At 45.7% G+C, this 21,893-nt stretch overlaps 1 protein-coding gene across 9 annotated transcripts in view; it reads right to left on the bottom strand.

Moving 5' to 3' along the window:
* The window catches only part of dip2a (disco-interacting protein 2 homolog A), a 58,150-nt gene that overhangs the window by 4,781 nt on the left and 31,476 nt on the right, over positions 1-21,893 (bottom strand). For 2 of the 9 annotated variants that reach the window (XM_037488230.2, XM_037488232.2), the window contains exons 2-32: positions 21,472-21,543; positions 18,060-18,179; positions 17,852-17,971; positions 14,181-14,444; positions 12,734-12,871; positions 11,777-11,818; positions 10,031-10,150; positions 8,854-9,051; positions 8,532-8,623; positions 8,133-8,243; positions 7,168-7,291; positions 6,983-7,092; positions 6,742-6,844; positions 6,330-6,394; positions 5,972-6,065; positions 5,348-5,467; positions 5,133-5,247; positions 4,495-4,634; positions 3,952-4,088; positions 3,752-3,832; positions 3,440-3,567; positions 3,178-3,292; positions 2,493-2,694; positions 2,237-2,346; positions 1,815-1,895; positions 1,530-1,647; positions 1,214-1,335; positions 948-1,059; positions 754-863; positions 347-477; positions 80-248 (exon numbers count right to left, since the gene is read on the bottom strand). In XM_037488230.2, coding sequence (XP_037344127.2) covers positions 80-248; positions 347-477; positions 754-863; positions 948-1,059; positions 1,214-1,335; positions 1,530-1,647; positions 1,815-1,895; positions 2,237-2,346; positions 2,493-2,694; positions 3,178-3,292; positions 3,440-3,567; positions 3,752-3,832; positions 3,952-4,088; positions 4,495-4,634; positions 5,133-5,247; positions 5,348-5,467; positions 5,972-6,065; positions 6,330-6,394; positions 6,742-6,844; positions 6,983-7,092; positions 7,168-7,291; positions 8,133-8,243; positions 8,532-8,623; positions 8,854-9,051; positions 10,031-10,150; positions 11,777-11,818; positions 12,734-12,871; positions 14,181-14,444; positions 17,852-17,971; positions 18,060-18,179; positions 21,472-21,543 — 3,764 coding nt within the window. Of the gene's footprint in view, positions 1-79; positions 249-346; positions 478-753; positions 864-947; positions 1,060-1,213; positions 1,336-1,529; positions 1,648-1,814; positions 1,896-2,236; positions 2,347-2,492; positions 2,695-3,177; positions 3,293-3,435; positions 3,568-3,751; positions 3,833-3,951; positions 4,089-4,494; positions 4,635-5,132; positions 5,248-5,347; positions 5,468-5,971; positions 6,066-6,329; positions 6,395-6,741; positions 6,845-6,982; positions 7,093-7,167; positions 7,292-8,132; positions 8,244-8,531; positions 8,624-8,853; positions 9,052-10,030; positions 10,151-11,776; positions 11,819-12,733; positions 12,872-14,180; positions 14,445-17,851; positions 17,972-18,059; positions 18,180-21,471; positions 21,544-21,893 lie in introns of those variants that run through there. The other 7 variants (XM_037488231.2, XM_037488233.2, XM_037488235.2 and 4 more) reach the window with 5 other exon arrangements.

The raw sequence follows: 21,893 nt of genomic DNA, 5'->3' as shown, positions 1-21,893 counted from the left end.
GAAGATTCCAGAAAAAAAGGCTGCAGCTTGTTGCCGCACCAAAGACACCACTCAACACCCGAGGAGGAGACAAACTGACCCGCAGCGCTTCAGTCTGTGAACCCAGGCCCTTGGTGCACATCTCCATGACCGAATACGAGCAGAAGGTGACGCGCACTTTGTACTGGCTGACTGCGGCGAGCCACAGAGACGCGTTGCTCTCCAGCTCCAGAGGGGGGACCAGGATGGACTGGTGGCCCGAGTACACACTGAAACCAGAAACACACACACGCAGACAGACAGGCTGAGTGGGACGACAGAGAGGAGAAAAAAAGGGCTCCTGACGTTTGGTCAGATGCTGGTTTACCTGCACAGGCACCAGAGGGCGAAGCCCAGGCCGCAGTAGGGGTCCAGGCAGATGGCGATCTGCCGGGAGGGGTAGAGCTCACACTGCAGTTTGATGGAGCGACACAAGGCACTGGTGGCAGAGTGAGACATCTGGACGTGACACACAGAGGCAAGAACGACGCATTAAAACTAGCTTCTTAGGAAAAATGAAACTTTACAAACACTCCTTGAGCTTTTGGGGACACATATGTATTATTGATGGACACCTCAGCAGTGTGTTTCTAAACAAACCATTGATTTTGTTTTGTAATGACAGCAGCCATGATGTTGTTATATGGACGATCTCTATCTGACAGACTGGGAGCTTCTCCACATGACCACTACATCCAATTCAGAATCCACGTGGTTCATCAACCTTCAACTTACTTTGACCCCCGCTAAAATGCCTGTTGTTGACACACTGAAGTCCAGGTAGGCTAACATCTCTGGGGTCGGGGGCTTGTACATCTGGGGGCTCTTCTTTCTTGGGAGGTCGTCTGCGGGATGAGAGAAGGTACAGTCCCAATTCAAGATAACAACATGAGAAACAAAACTGTGCTCGGTATGTGCGTATAACTCACCTGTGTCCAGCACCATGGGCCAGCTCTTCACGTCCACAGCAGCCGCGGCCTCCTTGGACCTGAGCAGCTTCATTATTGCTTGAGTGGTCAGGATGCACACCGACTTACTGACCTTTAACACACAGACATTGATGTATTAGCAGGTGTATATTACAGCACTGTACATACAATGCCCGCAATACCCTGATCAAGCCTCATGAGTGTTATAACTGTGCAGAGTGGGATTATGTTTGCATATTGGTGCAGGACAGTCGACTCTGTGTTACCTCAACAATCATCTTGACGGTGGGCAGCGTGGTCGCCAGGTTCTGGGGGTGGGGGGGTCTGACAGTGACTGGCACACAGCCAGCGTACAGGCAGCCGTAGAAAGTGGCAATCAGGTCGATTCCTACACATAAATGTTTGTTCTATGAATCACTAGCATTTTACACATTGTTACTGATGAAATGAAAGTAGAAAGAGCTTGACAGAGACATCAAGAACTCTTCTGGTGACTGAATTAAAAAACTGAAGACAGAGGTAGTGAAGACACAGCTGTGACATTAAGAGGCAGAACTGTCCAGCAGCAGTGACACCTGTTACCTGGTGGGTAGACGAGTGCTACGTGGTCTCCGGTGTTGAGGCGTCCCATCAGTGCTGCAGCCACCCGCTCTGCCCGCTTGTGCAGCTGCAGACAGGAAGCTGTACTAGCCACTGTGCCCTGAGGAGCAAGAGACGAGGACACACATGAATTTACACTGCTATGTTTCTACTATCTCTTTGCATGCTTTATTATCTTTATGATTCATCCACCAGTAGAGATGTCTATCAAATTAAAGGGATGAAAATATAACTCGATTCTACAAAGAATGAGGCAGAAGGCCCTACCTTAGCATTGAGGACAAGGAACACTGGGTGGTCTGGAGTGGCTTGAGCCCTCCACTGCAGCACGTCCTGGATGTACAGGAACTAGAGGGGAGAGACACACACAAGTTGAACTACAGAGAATACCACACAGCACGTCGTGGAATCAAAAACCCATGGTGGGACAAGTAGGGTTTTTTTTTATTTATGAAGGGATGACAAATGTTTGCAAAGAGCATTGAGTGTAATAAATGATGGCAGACTTATCTAAATTGCACAACACCCATGTTCATATAGAAAGCTCAGTCAGCAGGTAAGCGAGACCATGTGCTCTCCATCAGCCGTATGTATTTTAGTTTCCTCTCCCTCCGGTATGGAGCCTTACCTGTGTTTCTGCAGTGTAAGTGAGGAGGTGGTGAGCGGGTGAAATGAGGATGACTCTCTACCTTACGTGCCTGGTCGTTGTCCTCGAGTTGGGCCACGTCCCTCCCACAGGCCTGGGCTATCCTCTTGCCGGCCACCAGGTTGCCCACTATCATGGAAGCAGGACCGACCTCTGTCAAGCACAGCCACATTCAGGAAAGTCAGGTCTTTCATTCATATTGACAGAAATGTAAGCACCCCAATAAAAGAAATGGAGGAAATTCACAAGGGAGTTTGCTTTTGAAACTCCACCCTGTACTTTGACATGTGGAGGTCTACCTGGCTGTTTTTGTCTCGGCTTGGGCAGGTTAGTGACGCATGTGTGAGGGCACATGAGGACGTTGCAGGGGTGCAAGGCGCCCTCCAGGAAGCGCTGTTTGGTCTCAGATATATGGATTCCGCCCAGAGGAGCCTTAGGAAGCGTGTTGGCAGGCACCAGAGCCAGGCAGTACACTCCGACCTGGTGGATGCTGTCTATGGCCTGGAAACAGGAGGATGGTACATGCAATAAAAAACAGAGAGGAGAGTTGGAGGTTAGCAAAGCTATTAAATCAAGAAGAGCATGGTAATTTCATTTCTGCGTTCCAGTTTTATTTTCAGCAGGAGTCGCAATATTTTCACTTGCAGTTATTGTGGTGGTTCTAATAAAGGTTTTATATGATTGAGTATTTATTTGCCCACTTATTTACCCACTTGCAGTGAATACTTCCTTTGTTTAGCATGCCTTAAACTAATTTCGGCTACAGGTTTAGCCCTTCGTCAATTCAATTATTATAAGTTTAAAGGTTAGTTTTCATTGTGATCCGAAATGAAAACCAATGATGATTTGCTTCGTGACGTGCTGTAGAAAAAGTAGGAAGTGAAATTAGCGAAACAATCCTGACTCCCATTTATCACAGTAGAAAGTGCAAACCTGCAGGTATCATTCAACTATCCGTGACCAAGTGAAAAAGACAGTGAGCACCTGCAGGACGCGGCTCATCCACTGGAAGCTGTCCTCCTCCGAGGCGTCCGGCCTCTGCTCTGCCACAACCACGATCCTCTCGTCATGCAGCACAGACACAGAAAACACCGCTATCCTGAAATGCACAACAACAAAAAATTGATGCCATTTGATTGATACTCAAATGCCATCAAACGGCAGAGTTGCCGCTGGCCTGAAAGTAGAAGCGCGGATAGAACAGAATCTCTATATGAGCGATGTGTAGAGAAGTGTGAACCTTTACCTCCCCCTGTACACAAACTTCATGGGCTCCACTGCCAGTGCTGTGGCAACCACATCATCGGCATTGTGTCTCCGCCCACTGACCACCATCAGCCCATCCATCTTCCCCACGACAAACACAAGGCTGTCCTGTGGGGGTGTCACGCAAAGCACATAACATTAGATGGGTGCATCTTGATATTTACCCCCCCCCACACACACATTTTAAACCGAAGCCCTCAAAAGGATCCTCAAATGGCGAAAACAAACATGTCTTTCGGCTGAAGAATGACAAACATTGCTACTGTATGGTGGATGCAAAGGTGGAATTTACCGGCCCCACGAAGCCCAGGAGCGATGTCCTGGTGAATGGTCTGTCGCAGATGGCAATCCCAGATGAAGTCACCGGGATGGTCTGTCAGTAGACACAATACGTGTATGAAGTGCAAAAAAGAATTTTTACCTCCACAGGTGGAAATACAGAAAAAACGTAGTCAGCATTTATCTGAACAGCTCCGGAAACAAGACACTGACCTCAAAGATGTTCTTGGTCATGCCCGGCAGGCCGTAGTAAGCTACGCCCGGGATGCCGGAGTTCACGCAGATCTCTCCAACCTCGTCCGTCTGACAGAGGTAGGGTGTCCCCTCCACCCGAACCACACAAACCAGGGCTGGACACAGTGAGGACAGGAGGAAATCAGGAACAAGGAAATTCACATTTTAAGTCGATGTCTCAATCGGTTATTAGATTACCGTACCATTCCATTTTATTGGAAAAATCTCTATTGAATAGTATAAGAAACATTTGTGCTATGTTCTGTTATAAACAAATCGATAGCTCAACATTAGCAAACATCAAGGCTAAGGAAAACATCCCATTATTGCTCAACAGTTCAAAGTCTACATTTACAAAAGGTAACTAAGAACTTTTCTGTTTATTTTATTTATCTCTTCAAATCTGGTCGGGTCATCTCTATTTCCTGGAGACACTTGGTTGTGCCAATGTCAAATCTTTCATCTCCGCCTCCAGCACTAAACACAGCAGCAAAAGGTTAATGAGTGGCGCAGTGTACTTACTTCCAGGCATGACCTGTCCTACATCCTGCACTGTGAGGACGGAGAGTTTCTCCTCTGTGTCCACACGGATCACACTGTGGCTCAGCCCACCCATTGACAGCACCGCCTTCCCTGGAGGAGGAACACCCATTTCTGGAGGCCTGCAAGGCACAGACATTATTTCAATTTAATTTGTCATTAGGGAACATGGAATGTCCTTCAGTCAAAGACATCTAAGTTATTTCTCCTAATTTCTTCGGCCTTTGTGGCAAATAAAACAGAATGATGCAGATTCTCATAGATCAGAGTTCCTCATGCAGCTGGTACCTGTACCATCCTGTACCGTAGTATACTGTCTTTATCAGGACTGACACTTTTAAACTCTGCATCTTTTGCAACATTTCTTGACTCACATATTCCTCATGATTTAAATAGCTTATTTAAAGCACGTGTGTTTGGAGTCTGCCTGATTAGGGTAATCCTCCATTACTCTGCCATCGGTAAAAAGCTGAGACCTCCTACACTTTGTCTCGATGTTAAAAAAAGCACAAATCCCCCTCTCCTTGCTGCAGTCGGATTAAACAGCCCAGTGAGAAAAGAGCGGTGGCAGGTAGATGTTGTTGTTGTTGTTCTTGCACGGTGCAATGACTGCAGCTCACCTGCGGATGGCGACAGTCATGGCTTCTGAAGAGCTGGCACATGGACAGATCACCTCAGGTCGCAGCCCACGTGCCTGAAACACGTTGAGGAAGGCATCGCACGAGGATATCGACCCTGTGATAACACAAATATGCAAACAGTTTTGCACAATAAAACAACAACAATCTCTTGTGGCTCCAGGGTTCATCCAATGAGAACCTGCAGGTGAACTCACATGGGTTAGCTCCGTCGGCTACGATAAGCATGCGCAGGGAGCTCAGACTGACGTCTCTTTGGTCTCTCTGGGCCAGCAGAGACCAGTGCATGTCCCTCGACTTCACCACGGCAACCCTTGCTGTGGGAGGGGATCCAGAGACAAAGAGAATATCATCATCACCTCTGTCACTCGGCAGGACAGCCAATCGCAGATCTGTAAATCTGACAGCAAATAGCAGCACAGTCTGAATCAGTTGGCGACAGGTGACTCAGCAAAGCCCGGCCTACGGCTCGGACGGCGGAGCAGACGGATTTCATCCGGTCTTCACCCTCCGCTGGAGCGGCACAACGGAGTTGGACAAACTAGTCCGTCAATCAACCCTCCCCTTTCACACGTGCACTGAGGATCCAAACAGAGTCAAACTTGGTCTTTTTTACCATTACAGGTACTTAAAAAAGAATTAAGTGTAAACTACCATTTTGCCATGGAGCAAGCTCCCAAAGCAAATCACGTGTATGAAACAATGCACTTAGATAAAACTAGCTGAGTTTCTGCTGTACTGATTCCCTCTTCATGGGGCCTGGAGGCAACGAGCAGACTAACGGTGACAAGTGACTGATGCCTGGGTGGACTAATCCTTACCTTTGTATGTGTGGACCTTCTGTATCCAGGAGAGGGGGTTGACTTTCATCAGGGAGTAAGGAATGCTGATCACGTGCATCCGATTCATGACACTCTGCCATGAGAAACACATGAGAAACACTCAAAGATGTCCAAAGTGTATCATATTTACATGACGTCATTATAAACCAGACTCGATCACTAAGCGAAGCGCATAAAATTCCTCTACATGTTAGAAGGCAGCGCTGATTTGAGGATGTGTTGGGAGTTGAAATCTTTTCTACAGGTTTCAAACTAAAGTTGTGTTTCACAATTATTTTAGAATAAATTATGACAGAACCCTTCTATTAGCTTTACCAGATGGTTCAACACCACTCACAGTGAGAACGCCGTGCCATAACCCCGCCTCTCTCTTGAAGTCCAGGACGTTGGTTATCGTCTCTCCTGCAATTGAAAAAGCAAATTTTAACAAGACTAACGTTTGAAACATTTAACCCGGCATTCATTTTTTTAAACGGATGCAATTCCATATGATCATTATTTTTTTTTAAATGTAATAACCAATAATTCCTGTTTGTGACAGTATTGCATTCAGTGAAGCAGCAAACACATTTGTAAAACAGACCCAGAGAGACTCCCGGGGCTCCTGGAAAAAAAACTGGGACATTGGAGGAGAGGAGGGACCTTACGTTCTCGAGCTGAGTGGCCGCACTGTAATTACACTCTGATGAGGTGTAATGCTGCAGAAAAGGAGCCAAATGAATTATGAGAAGTTGAGAGGTCCTCCCTACCTTCAGTGTAGCCGCAGGCCTGTGTGAGCGCGTGACAGTGGGCCAGCGTGGCTGCGTTGGACACTGTGATCCCCATGGTGCTTCCCTCCTTGCTGGTCTTATACTGAACGAAGGGAACAAGGAAAACAATTTGAACAATTTCATTCCAAAAAAGAATATATTGAGAATACATTAAATAGAAATAAAAATATAAACAAATTGATATTTTCTTCACTGGTAAGATCAATGAAACCACTCTGACCTCTATGTAAGCTATGTCATTACTGGCGTCCCGTATCGGAGGATGCCAGTCCTTCGGAGGCTTCACAACATGTTTTCCATCCGTCACGAACCACAGTAAGCGTGGCCAGCCTGAAGAGACGGAGGCGTGAGGTCAGTTCAAACCAAACGCAACTATACAGACGGAGAGTCAAAGTGAGAGCCCACCTTTGAACGTCACTACCTCCCCCGTTTGGGCTTTGGGTAAGCCTTTCTGACACGCGTCAGTGGTCAGTGCCAACGTGACGCCACAGCTTCCCAACAGAAAGCCAATCTGTTGACTGCCGGCATCCTGCGGAGGGGAAGAGGATCAAAGTTCATACAGGCAGTCGAATAACAATCATCAAAAGCGACAAAATTCACAACAGGAAGGATTTGAGGAAAAATGCGCTGAGGCAGTGGTTCCCAAACTTCATTTGTCGGGCCCCTCTCTGATGGTATAGGAACAAGCAAAGCGCCCAGTTTGGGAACCACTGCGCTGAGGGGATGTGGGAACTGTGTCCTGAAGAGGAAGGACGACGACTGAAGGAGAAACCTTGGACTGAGCACTGTACATCAGAGAAGCAGCAGGCAAGAACACAGTTTGACGGCTTATCACCATTAAAAAAACTCAACCATAGCGGAGATCTGACACATTCACTCCTGATTGGCTGTGCATATGAGCTCACAGACAGCTTCACGCTGAACAAACCACACTGCGCACAAAAGCAGGAAAATGGGACGGATGAACAAGGAAAAAATTAGAAGGGGAGGGAATGGAAAAACTAGTCCCGAGAACAGTTGGCCTATGTGATCTAATATTTTCACTGAAATTACGCATCATTTCCCTTGACACTAATCCATTACAGGCCAGTCAGGAGCCATGAATATTCAAACTGTCTAACTGATGTGGAGCAATTTGGTTCAGTTTGTGCTGGAAACTGGGATGCATCATAACACTTTACAACAGTTACAAGATAACGCTGCTGCTGGAGTTGTTACAGTACAAGATATGGGAAAGAAAATGTAGAAATCGACATACATTGAAGCAAATGTGCACAACTTTTAACCCTCTCATTAGGGGGTCATGTGTCCAGCAGGGGTCACTACTGCCTCTCTCTCAGTGTTTCAATTATTATAGTGTTTGCTTTTACCTTTCTGGTGAGCGGGACTTCAATGGGCACCGGTACCAGCTCAGCCAAGAGACAGCCGTAGAAGGCCACCATGAACATCACGGGGTCGTTGTTGGGGAAAACAAGTGCAACCTGCAGGTGTACCACGGACACATGTGTAGTTACAGTAGGATGCGGAGGGTTTAATATGGTTGTGGTATTATAAAGAAATTACACATTTTGAAAACTGAACACTAAATCAAGGAGGCTGACAATATATTCTTTCCCCATTTCATTTTCAATGCTAGTTCACGTTCAGGGCAATAGAAACTAGGACTTATTGAATATTGTTTTAGGAGCCTCAGCCAAATACCTCAAATGCAACAAGAAATGTGACATACAACTTATCAGCCCTGGACAGAGTTTTATCTCATGACTTACCCTGTCGCCGGGCACCAGAAGAGGCTCATTTCTGGTACTCAGCTTGTTAAGAAGCGTGTAGGCCAGTTTCTGACTGCGGGTCCATAGTTTACCTAAAGAGGTGAAAGTCGAGGGTCAAATCACAACCCCAGACCCTTCAAATCCACATAAAAAAACACACAACGGCTGATAAAAGAGATTACAAAATAACGTCCATGCAGAGACGGTCACTTCTTCGTCCATTATTTGTAAAGAGAAAGAGACAGAATGCATGACAGCAGGTGACATCTCTTTGCATCTCCGGTGTGAATTGGGAGCCACTCATTCACAGCCTGATACCTACCATAGGTGAGCGTGTACACCGGCTTGCCAGCATTGTCGAGGGCCGTCAGGCAGGGGCTCTTGGGCTGAGTTGTGCCCCACCGATGTATGGCTGCTGGCAAGGAGGGAGGCCAGATGTTGACCCCCCCGAGAGGCTCTCCTTCCAGGGGACTCATGTGCTGGCCTTCCGGTTTTGGCTGGTTGGGATCTGGCTGCTGAACTAAATAGGGGAGACCACCAGTGTGAGGCTGGTACACAATATTTCTGTTGACCAATAAATGGTACATTTCTTAATAATAAAAGTTAAACATACGAGTGTAAGGGTTGAAAGCCGGAGGATAGAAAGTAAGTTTGGTTCTGTGCTTATCAGTCTGAGCTGGCTCAGATACCTGCATCCTTTAATAAGAAGTCGCTCCCTTTAGCCCTCACCATCCGCCTCTCCTAGCAGTATATTTGCTCTTTGATTGGACTTCCATCCCTCAGTCACTTTTTCCCCCTCAAACTGCATTGAATTCCTGTAAGCGTAACTCAAAAATGCTTGAAAGATTTGCTAAGAGGTCCGCTGCCAAATAAGACACCTCCATCAGGAACAAACAGTGTTAAGCCCGCTGCCATTTTCAGCTCAGTGTGGTCTTGTGCTCGCTCCCGCCAAGGTCACAGTGTCTTTGCCAAACTCAGGGGGGCTCGTCAATTACCTGCTGATGCATTACTATTCCTGGCACTTTTTTTTTTTACTTCCATCGTGTTTATTCATCCTGGCAGAAAGCCACCCAAAGCCACATGATGGGCTGGTTGGAATGAAGGAAATGGTTGGACAGGGTGGGTCCACTTGTGTGCGTTTCTGTATTTCATAACCACTCCATCAACACACCTGGTGGTCTGAGCCCCACTGTGTGGACAAAAATGACAACCACGGATCTAAACGTGTTCCTTGACTGTTTATTTGAGAGCTGTGGCGAGGTCAACCCGACGCTTTAAGCTGCAATATTCCGCTCAAAACTCCAAAAAAAACGTTGGACGGGTTGGTAACGCTGAGGTGGCTGACGCACTCGAAGGAGCAAGAGGGTTTGAATCAAATCCAGCCTGGAACTGCTGAAGTCTCTGATCGGTATGCTGATCACACCACAAAAAGATGGATGCTTTCTTCCATGAATTATTGATTTTATAGAAGCCATGTAATTACTTTCAAACCAGCTTACCATCCAAAAGCTCCTCAAAGTCGTCGACAAAGAACTCTCGTAACGGCGGTCGCTTCGGTCTCTTCAGAGTGTTGAGCAGCTGCTGGATTTTGGAGGAGACGCGACTGTTGACTGGAACACCTGCACCATGATATTGGAGGGCATGAAAAGAAAAGGGCAGAAAAGGGGGAAATTAACAAAACAAAGTATGTGGAGAGGAAGGAAGAATATGTGGCATGGCAATAGAAATTTAGACAAAAATAAATGAGAGATGGATGGAAGTGAGAAGAAGACGGAAAGGGTTGAAAAGAAGAGAAAATCAAAAAGGTCAATGTGGTGCTCTCCAGAGGACAAGCAGCTGTCACTCACATGGAACAGTGAACCACAAGGTCCATTACAGTCACCTGGAGGTCAAAGGGTCAGTCTTTGAATCCAGATACTCTCTAGAATTGGCTACAAGCCTTGAATGCTAAATAAAACAAAGTGAGGAGCATCCTCGCTTGCTGCCTAGCAACAAAGATGTCCACCATTGAGTGATTCATGAATTGTCAAAAAAGGTGTTTCACGTTCGCTCTGCAAAATCCATAATTGTGGAGGCTCAAACCGACTATAAACCAATGAAGTCAAAATTAATGTACGTTATTTTAAGTATTAAAGTATTAGAAATGCCGAACCAGAACATTGACGCACCGCGAAACCAAATAAAGGAGCACGAGAGGAGAGGAGAGGTGTCTGGTTAGATTTCCCTCACATTTTCGATGTGGATGCAAAAACTATAATCATCATCGGGCAACATTTCCTTTGCATGAATCCATACTTAGTTGAGGAGCGGTGGTCTTTGCAAACATTCCAGACAGCCACAGGAGACGAAGGCCACAGCTGCACGTAGCTCGCCCCATCTCTCTCACTATTATAAGCCTGGCTCAGACAGACTGTGCCGACTTACGAAGGGACAGATGCACAGGGGGGGGGCAGAAGTGTGGGAGTCAGAGTGGCACCTGATGGGCCAATTAGAAAGCCCAAGACACACAGGAGGGCTGCATCTGGGGGCCCTGACCCCCCCCCCCCCCCCCGCCCACTCAAGTGTGCCTGATCATTAATATCAAAACCAACCAGGACCTGCATGTGATGATGACTATGATTGTTACATCAACCCACATCATTAAATGACTGAAGCAAGCACTAGGTCTTTGCAGTAATGATCCAACATGATCCATTAGTCTTTTAATATTTTGGACTTCCCTAGCCTGTGGCTCATTTGTTAATACCGAAGCTGTAATTAAGAAAAAACATATGTTTTTGTTTAATTTTTGGTAAGCCAATTGCTAATGCAGGGTATGAAGGTTCTTAATGAGGGAACATGTCCGCCTGTGGCTCATTGTTGTGTTTTTAATAGTTGATGCACAACAATTGAGGTCTCCAGAGGAACACACTACATTTTCTATTCACAGACGATACTCGTTCATTTATTTCTCAGTTTTGGTTTCTTCTTAAAAAACAACATTTCCAATTTTCAGGACATGGTTAGACACAGTTTGCAGATGCTATAAGTAATAAGCCTTTGCAAAACACACAGGCATCCAATGACTGAGTTCACTGCAGATTTCCATATATCTTTGGAAAGCACACACGGTTAGGACAAGTGCTACACTAGACAGCGGAAGCGACGTCAGAAACACACACACACGCGCACACACACACAAAACAAACGCAGCAGAGAGCACACATAGAAGACTGCCGTAGTGTTGGAAGAGCAGTTATAAATACCATCCATTAAACTGAGGGATCCATCACTTCTCCACTCACAGCCTGGAGGAGAGACACATCAGGATGTCAATGAAACCGCCCTGCTAACGTGACACAACAGTCTACCAGCAGCTAGACAGAGGTGACAGCAGCATTGAGACACGTACTGTTGTGCTACCATAACAGACAAGATAGTATTTCTCCCTCTTCTTTCGCATCACTGTTATTGACTTCTTTGTGAGAAAGGTAAAACAGTTCACATTCAAAGCTCCCTTTCCATTTTAGGTGTAAGCCAGGTGGGCGGCTTGTGCATTTATTAGCAGTGACGACCCAGACTAAGCAGGTCATTCTTGTCAAGAGGATGGAGAGCAGCACACTTATAGATCTGCTGAAGCACCGTTGCGGTTTTCTGCAACCCAACTTACACATTTGATAATAATTTAAAGCTGCATTCAGCTCTGATGTGAAAGGACTGAGGATAGTGGGGAGCCATGACTATCCATCCCAACGCATGACACAAGTTGACCTTATAGGGCAAAGAAATATTTTGTTCAGTCGTATATTTCAAATGTTGTAATGGAACATCCTTTTGGTTTGATTTTACTGGTCGCCCATCTCTGCACAGCAAAAGCATCCAATTGGAAAATATCCGACAGCCCCTCTGGAGACGGTTTGCTATATTGGATGCGTACTACAAAGTGCTGCTTTAATGATGGATGATGTTTGGTGACACTCAATATCTAATAAAACGAGCTGAACCCCGTGAATCAATGTTCCTGTAGCAATCGTTATCAATTGTGTGCTTTTTGTAGTGGCCCGGTGTTACCATGGCAACACGAGAGGGTCAGTGAGGCAGACTTACTAAAGAGAAGACAGAGGGACAGACAGCAGGGGGGGATAGGGAGGTGAGCGGGTGCTTCTGTTTGTGAATGTGTGTGTGTGTGTGTGTGTGTTTGTGCGTGAGAGCAGGAAACTCACCATCTGCGGTCTCCATGACGCTGGTGTGGTGGTTATTGCCCCGGGAAACGCCTCGCACCGAGGCCACCTGGGGACGCTCCGCATGAAGCGAGGAGCGCTCCGACAGCCCCGTCACATCGGGGGGCGCCGAGTGGTTATCTGTGATGAGTGGGGCGTCGGGGGTTGAAAGGTCAAACGCCAAGTCTGTTTTGGGCTATTGTTACCGAATGAAAATCTACTTCATGGTTTTGCAAGCAAACTGATCTGACATTTTAGGAATTTGATTGAGAGGGTAGAAGCCCTTAAATGTTGTCCTCAATTTAGAAAGGCACATTTTAACAAGGTTTTTTTATATGTTTCAGCTCCATTTGAATTTGAACCTCCCGTGATTATGAATAAATGTTTCTATTCTGAAGTTATATATTCCCCTCAGGGCAGAAAATATTAAAGATGTGTCAGGGTCTGGGGATATTGTGAAGTTATCCATTTGTGCTCCCTTTCCTATGAAATATCATTATAGGTGCTTTCGGTCCTGGGTTTTTAATGTAAACCATTTAAACCCTAATTGCTATGGTAACACAGTCTTGTCGGCATCAAGACAGACCGGTGTTAATCGAGGTTACAGAGAGCTGGTGGCTGAGCTGAAAAAAACTGATTAACTTACTACCGTCTTGATTAAATATACCACGTGCACAGCTCACATGTTTGATTTTGACAGTTTCGAAGGCCTTGTGGTCTACTGTTGAGGGGAATGACAGAAGGAATCATAGTTTGTGCGGTCAAGGATCGGAATAATATGGGACATTTATTTACAGCCTCCTTCAGCACTGGTTGCTGCTGGTTTTTTTTATGAGGGCAGCCTTGAGGGGGGAGAGGTTCGACAGTAATCTGACAGCTACTAGCGACGCATAAACATTCACAAGCACACACTCAAACACCCAAGCAAGACGGCGTCTCACTTTGCTGCTGCGTGAGAGACGGATGAAGATGAATCTCATCAACTAGGTTGGGATGGGCATTGCGGCTGTGACACAGGAAGCTGCTGTGAGCCGTCTCACAGGACTGAATGACAGTGAGCTGACAGACCGAGACGACTAATCAGAGAGATGAAACTTACAGGGGAATGAACACCCGTAGTGAGATTCATTGGTCGGGACTGGGGGGAAAAAAATGATGCGTTTTTGCTTTTTAGGGGTCTGGTTCTTAAAAGTAAAAAAACTTGCAAAACGGCAACGGGTAACTCACCGACTGTTTTGGTAATTGTAAGATTCTAGTTACTGACAGTTTCTGCAGCACTTCAATGCAAAAAAAAAACTGATTATAGGCAACATTAGCATAAATACGCTGCAAATTAATGGCCTGTTATTAATATAGAAATCGAGCACTGCATCATTAAAAGAAGACAAGAGCATACAAGATGGAGGAGCCGTGAATTGACGGCGCGTTGGACAGCGTGTGTGTCACTGACCTAGCTGGGTGTGGGCCATAAAGTCGGCCAGCGCGGTAGCGGCGGCGTTCACGTTGAGGGCTGCGTGGGAAGTGGTGTTGGTGACGGACCTCCCTCCCGGGTGGGATGAGGTGGATGACGCGGAGGATGAGGTGGACGAACCCTGGATGACACGGTTAAACCAGTGCTCAACGGCTGGCGGGCCGTGGCCCTGGTAGGGCGTGGAGGTGACCAGGCGTCCCTGCCGGCGGAGTGAGCCCTCGTCTTCCGACGCTGAGGAGGTGTCTGTGTTTGACAGGTCAAGACAGGGCAACGTCACAACAGGGGACAAAGATATGGAGCTGCAGGGTGTAGATGATATGCTGATGATACATTGTTTTACTTATACATACTGGGGTACATATAAGCAAGCGGGATGGCCAGATGGGTTCAATGGAGATGGACGGTGTTGAGCTGAGAGATACTTGTATTATAATAACTGGAAATGTAGCCAAACTAGGAAAGTATAGTCTTTGAGTCTTTGAATAGGTGTGCTTTAGATGAATGAATGTGTCATGGACTTCGACAAAAAGAGTGTGTTTCATATTTGTAGACGACAAAAGAATTAAAAAAGGAATCCGTCTTTTTAAGAAAAATATTCATGTGGCAAACTTTACAAAGTTATAGTAAATGCTATACAAAACTGGTTCAAAACTGGTATTCTTGCTTGAGGAAGTTTTGAAAAAACTATCCTGTAATTGCATAAAATACATAGACAACCAAAAATACCCTGACCAAATTCCCTTTATAATGTTGGTATAAGACTCTGGAAGTGTGGTGTGTTTAAGTTATGCTTGGACTCAAATACAGCCGCTAATGATTTTACCGACACTCCCTTGAGACTTCCGTGAGCAATTGGTCGTTGCAAAAATAGCCACAGGAACAACTTCAAAGCATAGTCAGGATCATTCAAAATGAAAACATTCCATTTCATCTTCCAACGACCCAGGAAACGTCTGCTTCAGAAGCACCACAGTTACACAAGAGCAGGCCAGTTTGAGGTTTGCACTCTGCAGCGAATGGAAGGGCCAAACAGGCTTAAGCATCAGCGCACAAAAAAACAAGAAAGGGTCACACGTGCCACACATAATTCATGATTAACAATGGAAACAGCAGCAACCCATATAAAGGCCTAAATATTACACAGCACACTTTATAAAGCAATGCCTCAAAGATAATGTGGAAAACCCATTACAAGCCAACTGATGCCTAATTCTGCAGCATAATGGATCCAATTTTAACAGCAAAAAAAAAACATATATATATGCACACACACACACATATATACAGTGGAGTGGAGGTCAGCAAGCCGGCTCTCAGAAGATTTGCTAGTCAACTGGGAACTGGCACCAGCTGGGAGGAACTGGGAGGACGAGAAGGAGACTTTTTGAGAATAGATTAAGCCTGTGTGTGATCAGTGCCTGCCTGAGGATGTTCTCTAAAGTAATGAGCTTTCTTGCAATTAATCAGCCTCTTAATCACTCACTGTATGCAGTTACAAGTAAAGTCCATCAACCGAGAACCTGAAAAAGACTGTTAGGCTTTTTCTGTGGCTTTGCAGAAGCTGCCAAAGGAAGGCTGGAGGAGGTTTGATCAAAACATGCTCAAATTTACTGTCTCTACAACCAGTTTACTCATGGGGGTTATGTCGAATATATGAGTCCGTTTGTTATTCCTCTGCCTCAGTCGAATCTCTCTCCGAGTCTCACTGACCTTGACACGTTTACACAGAGGGAGAGGGAAACAGGGTCAGGGAACAAATGCTAGGTAGAAATAGAGAGAAGGAGAGAATGGGAAGGATACTGAAAAAGAAAAAGAGGTATTTGTCTCACATTAACAACAAAAACAATTAAGGATATAAAAGAGTGAGTTAAAAGGAAGACACGATGTAAGATCTGGAGGTAGGGAAGAAAATAAAAGGGAGAAAACTTAAAACAGAATTGCAGTTATTGTTTTGCAATATTAAATTTCCTTTTGAAGCAAACTAAATTGAAAATCTCCATACCAGCTATGTACAGATGGCATCTTACATGTTGAAGCCGCCAGGCTCAATATATGCTTTATCTACGTAGAATAAAGTAAATCACTTTTACTGATTTCCTGCTAATAAGGCTCAAGTGGTAATTGGGTACAGTAGTGCTTTGAGCTAAATGCTAATGGAAGCTGCTATCATGCTCACATTGACAATGCTGAGCAGACATAATGAGTATTATGTTCATGCCAACTTGTAATATAATGCCCTAAACACAAAGTACAACTGAGCCTGATGGGAACGCCATATGCTTTGGGGGGATTCGGCTCTAGACCAAGTCCTTTACTGATACAACAAATATCATTATATGTTGATGGGGACATTCATATCACGATCAAATTTCATGGCGAACCTTTCCAATTGGTGTCAAAAGCCCAAATGTTAGTGATCCCGCCAGCATTGCTTAACATAGTGTTGTAGTTGTTGTTCTGTACTGGATTGAATGACAGATCTGGCAAAGAAGAATTTTTCTCACAGTACTACTGGTTCTTCACAATCAGACATTGCATGTTCAGATACATACAGTAAAACCAGTCACTGCAGTTTGGCAAGATAACAGATGGAAAAGGAGAAGGTCAATCGATGGGTTGAATACAGATACTATCAATAGTTGTTATTGTTGTTCTCGTTCATCTAAATATTGCCAAGCAGCACCATTTGTAGCCAAAAAAAACACTAAATCTCCCACATTAGTTCCTCCTGATGAAATTAAGCTGACACAGTCTTATGAAACCATTTAAATTCAAATCTCAGACCAAATGTTAAAGTCATTAACAGAACCATGCCGCCGTGAGCACATCAATCCCCCCAGCCGTCATTAGCCTTGAAAACTTAGCAGAGCCCCAAATGATGTCGTATGTTAATTTGCACCTATGCACCTCCTCTCAGTAGATGACTCCGCGTCACCACGAAGAGACGCCTCCCTCTCGAGTTCCCCAACCCCAATGTCTGAGCTCTTAATCCGTTTACGAGCTGCACCTCTGTGTCCTCTCTCTTCACCCAATACATGAAGCTCTAAGGCCCCCAACAATTAACTTTTTTTTACACCAACAATAAACCACTGCAGTTTTAAGAGATTGAAAGGTCTGCAGTCGTCAAATCTTGCACGGGTATGTCACCGGCTGATTGAAGATTGATGGAATACCTTTTTTTGAAACAATTGGGAGAAAGTAGGAAACCAAAAAAAAATGTGGGGTCTTGAAGATAACAACCAAGAAAGAACACAGAAATGTGACATTAAAATGAACTGGCCCACACAACCCAAACTGTTACAAAAGCCAGTGAAAGGTCGACATTTTGAGACAATGGTAAAGATCTGATTTTGCGTCCATTATGCAACTCATGTGGGACGTTCTGCCTGGGAATACAGCAGTGAGAACTGAGCGCCTTTTGAGTCAAGGCAGAAAGGACACATTCATCAAACGGCATATTTCACTCCAGCAGTAGCAGAGGCTCAACGTCATCATCTTCCACCACTGGACACAGCGGAGCGCCAGCATCCTACACGCCGATGCTCGTGAGCGCACGCGGCGACAACCCTTTGTACGCATTGCGCTCGGGTGTGTGTTCGTAGGATAAACGCCGCCCTCGGTGCACGGTGCTACGGGGACAGAGGGCTCACCTGGCGGGGTGCATGCCTCCACGGAAGACTGAACTAACACGGATCGTCTCTTGGAGGGCATTGGCATCTTCCTCTCCTTGTACTTTGCCAAAGCTGCTTGGACGGCTTCTGTGTGCAAATCTGAGGAAACACATGCACACGGTAAAGCCACAGCATAACACAAGAGCACCGGGCCAATCAAACATTTAACGTAGGGAGACGTGATTACCAGATCGGAAGCGTTCATCCCGGGTGTTGGCCGCCCGGGACTTGTTGTGTTTGGAACCCGGAAGAACAGCTTGGGAGGAGGCCTGGATCCTGTTGTCAATTTGCAGAGAAGGATCTACACCTGTGGGAGAGACAGAACCAAAGCAAGGAGGGGAACAGTTAGTAAGAAAGCAATCGCCTTCCTCTGAAATATCACCATCAGAGATATGTGCTCTCTGAATATCCCTCAAGATCCAGTCCCCGCAAGCTTAACGCTTATCCCCCATTTAGGCTGCTTTATCTAATACAGTAGCTTGGAGTTGAGAAAGTCCTCCCTGAAATTAAACCAGCCCCTCTCGCAGCTTTCCAAGGCAGGCAAAAGCAAATCACGCGGGCGTATCAGGCGAGGGTTTAATGGCGCCATGTATGTCAACCAGACGACATCTTTTAACCAGAGCATTCTAAAATGATCAAACACTCAAACTTCGAGCTCTCGGTGCTCTGCGTGACGCAAGCGATTATTCATTCTTTTAATTATGCAATTCTCATTTGAGCCTCATTAAGTTACTAGTGGTTAACATCAGAGGGGAGACCCGAGACCAGCGCCTGCAGGAAGGCTGTGGTTGGAGCTGGATTTTTAGTCTTCCAAAATCGGCTTCCTCCTATGCTCAAATAGTGATGTGTTTGATGTGTGCAGGTATGCATATCTCTGTTAAAATGCTGTTTTTGCCGTTCCGAGCCAATTCATTATTGGCAAACCTCATAATAGCCCTATTCTGCTATGATATGTCCTGCATATCAAAGCTCTAAATGCACTCGTTATACGTGGTGCTAATATATTACATGAACACGGCAACTAAAGAAACTTCCCATGACTTTAGCCGTGTGGAGGAATGAAAGGCCTTAGCAGTTATTTTAGGAAGAGTTGAGAGACAACTTTACAAACAATGCAAGAGGAAGCAGTCAAAGCAACAGCCTCTATACCATAACATTGCAATTCATTTGAGAGTTTTAGTGAAAATGTGAAAATTGCTCCTATAGTTCTGTCTCACAAAATGAGAGGCAATTGTAATTGTTGTTTCCATGTCCCCCTTTTTAGTCTACTCTCTGATACCTAATCACTGTATTTTGTTCACGAACAGATAGCACGGTCAATAATACATTAACGCTTTGTGAAAATAAGGGGCTGAGTAATAAACTCCAAACCTCACATGGTCATGTTTTTGCTACAGAGATGTTATACAGGGAACTTATACTTATACAGGGCTTGTTTTTATCCCATATAATCCAACCTGCTGACTAGAGGCTAAATTATGCAGTGGTAGAGACATTAACCTCTGCAAATCCTAATACGCAAACACAGCCGACTGACATATTTTGATGCCTACCACTTTTGGAGGCTTCCTGCCCCCAGGGGAAGTGTTTTGACACAGTCCCATCATGTCATATTCAGCCAGCTAGCTGGCTGGCGAGTCAGACAGACGCCCGGCCTGCCAGACAGCCATCAGCCCGCCCGGCTTTTCAGCTGCAGCTTAGTGGGGATAAGGGAGCTGCACACCGTCAGCAACTCTCGGCCAGCGGCAGTGCACACACACGGGAATGCTGAGTAAAATTCACACACGCTTTGACTTAATCTGTTCAATAACATTCGAATTTTAGACACGATTTTTTAAGGCCCGGGGTCATTTCAGGACACACACACACACACACACACGCATGGATGGACACATCAATTTATTCTTCTGGTCCCATGTCCTTCTGACAGCCCAGCCACACTTAAACCCTATGAAAACAAGCCAGGGCAGAAGACCCGGTTGCTGGGAAGAACACATTTCTGAGACACACCGCACAGGGCCAATCAGAGGCTTGCTCCGTCACAGCCGATGTGGTCATTGGCCCACGGCGCTCTCTGATTAATTTGTAGCACCCGTCTGATGCCTGCGCTTACAGGAGTGGTGGCTGTGCGTCACTTTCTTCGAGAGCAAATACGGACTCGCTAACGACTTGCATGGCGTTAAAATCACAGACATTAATAAATGATGATGATGTGACTGATTTAAATAAATTGGATGACCATCATATAGTACCTGTATGTGAGAGCTCAAACTAACTTCCCTGTGGATACATCGCATCACATGTGAATGCTTGACTTTCACTGTACGGTCCACACATGAAGCAATTGTTTACTTTCAAAGCTCCCAGTGCAGCGCCTAAACACTCAAAGAAAAACAAAGGAAATCATTGTACTCCGCCATAGATCTAACGATCCGGCGCCAAACGCAGCTTTATTGCTCTTGGCACATGTGAAGTCTTGTGAGTACATTGAAAAATAAGGCAGTAAAAAACGCCTTGTGAATTTTAGCATGGAGCTCAGAAGCTTTCAGTCTATTGGTCTCCTATTCCACCCTGCAGCTGTTAAACCCTCAACTCATTCACTGTTGTGGGTGGATCTGTCATTAATTCCCAACACATCCGTTCATCCCACTGGAAGAATATGTCACCCATACCAAAGCCCATCCATGTCTGCCTTGCAACTATCACTTCCCTTTTTTAACTGCTGGGATCCAGACTGAGTGGATTATAAAAACGAATGACAGAAAGCATACACATGATGTATGAGATGATTTGGCCAAATCTGAATAACAGGCCCGTTGACTTAAGTGGAAAGCCTAGAACGATCGGCCCACAACAGACTCGGTTTCCACTGAGGCTCGCCGCTGTGAGAGCGGGCCAAACTGACGACTGCCAAGGACCCCGGTTAAAGAACAGGGAAGCATGAGGCGCATAGACGGCGACTCTGGGGCTAGAAATAGACACCGGATTGCTGTATAAATGCATGTGCACACAGACAAGAACCACAGGCCGATAAAAAGTGAAAACATGAATCTTGGAAAATTCAAGCGTTTTATTGTCTTAGTAGGTTGGCGTCTATTTTTAATTTGGCCCCTACAAACACTGTAATAGTGTTTTTGGCTGTTGAACTGCAGTGGAAATAACAGCAGACCCGATGATAACAGAACCGCTGTTGAAGAATGTAGGGCACAGCAGCAGATCCATCAATCTAACCAAATTAGTTACATAGATGTGTCCTACGCATCCACACCCACTTTGTGACCAATGGTGATGTTCCATCTGGCAGCTTTTGTATCAAAAATACTCAATTCAATACACACAAAATAAATCTACTTCTAAACTGGTCAAGTCTTGGGGTTCAATGTTCAATTCGTCTTTCTTAAAAAAAAAAACAATTGTAGAAAGTGTCCAAACGAAGATACAACAACCATCAATATCCAAATCCTAAGATTCTCGCGTCCCCTTCTTCTGTTCGCTCTGGCGAAGACACAATGCTAACTGCTACGCTAACAGGCAGCCAGGGGGGATGACATGAACCTGTTCTGGGACAGTAAAGGCCCCTCCAGGCCTTTGTGCCTTACCTTGTATCTGAGGGATGTACGGCGCCAACAGCTTGCCTCTTTTCTTCTCGTAGCCTTTCTGAGTGATATCCCCTGCACAGACAGAGATAGAGAAATACACAGAGAGCCAGAGAGAGAGAGAGAGAGAGAGAGAAAGGGGAAGGGGGGCAGAGAGATGAGTCATTAGCTCTGCCGCACGCTGGTGGTGTGTGTGTGTGTGTGTGTGTGTGTGTGTGTGTGCGCGCATGCACAGTGTCTATGGTCCCCTCTGCCAGGCTGGTTGCACTGGCACCGTGGGGCACCAGAGGAGGGTTGCGGTGGCAGATCAGCAGCTCTCACCCAGTGGACGCACACATGCACAGGAAGTGACATGGGACTGTAAAATGTTGAAGAATTTCCAACCGAATACTTGAATGACAACATCGACCAGGCAAGAGGCATTT

This window comes from Pungitius pungitius, chromosome 10 (assembly GCF_949316345.1).
Source record: "Pungitius pungitius chromosome 10, fPunPun2.1, whole genome shotgun sequence".
Taxonomy (NCBI): domain Eukaryota; kingdom Metazoa; phylum Chordata; class Actinopteri; order Perciformes; family Gasterosteidae; genus Pungitius; species Pungitius pungitius.
The sequence above is the reverse complement of the archived record's forward strand: the minus strand, read 5'-3'. Positions and strand labels throughout refer to the sequence as shown.